Here is a 2,597-nt window from a genome sequence, read left to right as displayed (position 1 = left end):
CTGTAGCTCACAATAAGTACCAGCCATCGATATAGCTTTTAAGAGTATTCTACCGGGAAAATCATCACACGTACAGTAATTTTAGTTTCAATTATCGTCAACATGTCAAAAACATTGCTTTAAAATAATCTACAAAGTTTCAGAAGAGTAGGCAGTGCTTTCTTGCACACTGACAACGACCATACGACATCGACCCCCTTATGTTTTACAGCAGACACCCTTGCCCGATGGACGAATGGAAAAAAAACGCACAACTACCGACGGCTGTTTTGCTACTTGCATCCCTTCTCGATGGCAAGGAAAAATAAACATTTATTGGCAATTCGGCTTCCGGCTTCTGGTAATCTGGTAGCACTTGGTCCTTACAAAAACTATCATGCACTATCAATCGAGTCAAAACGTAAAACCTAACATAAACAAAAATACATCACATTCAGTCGAAGACCCGGTGCGGTCGCACGGGAGCACCTTCTTCGGATTGCTATTGCCGGCATCGAGGAGAACTGTGAGAGCCTGAGTTGCGTACTTGAGACGACGAGATCATCGATATGTTGGGCCCGCAGGTCCATCCGCGGTCCTGCATAAATCTCAAGCGATGGCCAACGAAGGTGGCTCAGGCCTCAACGCCTGGTGAACCAGCTCATGGTGCGGGTGCAGATGATGTGGCGCAGAGGACGCACCAGAGGCTGCACTGGTTGTCAGATGTCCTCCTGGCAGCAGATGTGGATGGTGATGATGATGGTGGTGGGGCAGGTGATGATGTGGGTGGTGATACGAGGCACCGGAATGCAGGAAGTAAGCAGCAGCAGAAGGTGCCTGCATTTTCCCCAAAGGAAGCAGAAGCGGATGTAGCGGAACACCGGTGTAGGAACTTCCCAGAGCGGCTGCTGCTGCTGCCGCCGCTGCAACGGCTTGCTGGTGTTGTTGATGTTGCACAGCCGCGGCGTATTCGTTAAACGCGCTTATGTTGCTCATCAACTGTTGCTGACTCAGCTGCCGAATGTGGTCTAGCTGTTGCTGCTGTTGTTGTTGCTGCTGCTGGAGGTGATACTGCTGAGACCGATCGGAGCCTTCTTCCGAGTCGGAGGAGCTGTCGGGTTCGATGAGGCTCTCGATCGTGAAGGATCGCTTTGGTTTGGGATTACTTGGAGCGGTGGTGGTTGTCGTCAGCGTCGGTGGAACCGGAGCAACACTCGAGGACTGGCTAGAAGGTGATTCAGAACCAGTGGTCGATCCAACATGCTGCGTGCTGCTGGAGACAACGACGATGGGTTCTTCGGGAGGTGACAATGGTGGAGAGATGGGTGCGTACACCATGCCCGGAGAAATGCTGGCTCCGATGGGCTCACTCAAGGGCGGATAGTACGCCGGAGCATCGTGATACGTAGGTGCTCCACTCTGCGCCATGAAGAAGCGATTCATGTTGGCCAAAGCGATAAACTCCTCGTTCAGGCACTCCTTGTCCGTTTGGTGCAACTTGAAGCGCTTCCGCCGACGGAGCAAGCTTCCGTTCTGGAACATGTCGAATGCCTTCGGGTGCAGTGTCCAGTAGGCACCCTTGCCGGGTCGATCTGGACGCCTCGGCACCTTAATGAAGCAATCGTTGAAGCTGAGATTGTGTCGCAACGAGTTCTGCCAGCGCTGCGTGTTGGTACGATAGTACGGGAATCGGTCCGTGATGAACTGGTAGATATCGTTCAGTGAAAGCATCTTATCTGGAGACGACCAGATCGCCATCGCCGTTAGCGAGATGTACGAGTAGGGTGGCTTCTGATCGCCGTAGGAATCACGCGACGGTCGAGGCATGGTTTCTCTCGAGCTTCCAATGAACGTAGCACACAAGAGTAATGTTCGATCGAATTAACACTCCTTTCGCCGATGGTGTCCTTGCAGATGTTTTGCAGGAACACCTCACAATATGCACTTTGCAACGGTCGTTTTCGCTGTTCTAGTATGCACTCGTAAATAAGACGCACTCTGAACCGTCACTTGCAACCGTCGTGCGTACACTCGAGGACGAACGCAGTGTGTTTCCCGTATCCTTACCGTGGTAACTGATGCCACACACAACAACAAAAAAACGCGTCAAAGTGCTGCACTCGATTCGAGCGGTCCGTTCGCAACTGTTTCTCGTTCAAAACTAACACCAAAAGCTAACCGCTCGTCGGTGGAAACATCGAACCGTTGCATTTGCAGTGGAAAGCGAGATTCACGCACACCACCGCATCCGAGTGCCGTGCGTCGTCCGAGCCTATCAAGGACCAGAGCAAAGGTGGGAGAACAAAACAAATGGCCATTCATCGGTTCTCTCCGGCTCCGCACGAGAAGCAGCGCCCACTTTCATGTCGCTTTCTCGCTCTCTCGTGCGCAATTTTCTTCCCCTACATTTTTCATCCCTTAGCCCGGGGGGTGCACGATCGAGCCTCCATTGAATGGGGTGGCCTGGTCCGCCATCGGATTGCGTGTGTGTGTGTACGTGCGTCGCTGACGTGCCAGGCTACTGCGATGGACGCGAATGGGCGTGGCTTACGGTGTGCTGGCTGCGTATGCTCAGTCGCGGGCAAATACACATTTATTCCGACAAATATTTGCCTTTT

At 52.4% G+C, this 2,597-nt stretch overlaps 1 protein-coding gene across 1 annotated transcript; it reads right to left on the bottom strand.

Moving 5' to 3' along the window:
- Positions 1-367: 367 nt before the first annotated feature.
- Positions 368-1,806, bottom strand: LOC128731976 (fork head domain-containing protein FD4-like). Its single transcript, XM_053825136.1, has one exon. It carries the CDS (start codon positions 1,804-1,806, stop codon positions 589-591), a length of 1,218 nt encoding a protein of 405 aa, XP_053681111.1. The 3' UTR covers positions 368-588.
- Positions 1,807-2,597: the final 791 nt, after the last annotated feature.

Source organism: Anopheles nili, chromosome 2 (assembly GCF_943737925.1).
Source record: "Anopheles nili chromosome 2, idAnoNiliSN_F5_01, whole genome shotgun sequence".
NCBI classification, from domain to species: Eukaryota; Metazoa; Arthropoda; class Insecta; order Diptera; family Culicidae; genus Anopheles; species Anopheles nili.
Note: the sequence above shows the minus strand (reverse complement) of the source record. Positions and strands in the feature narration are given on the sequence as shown.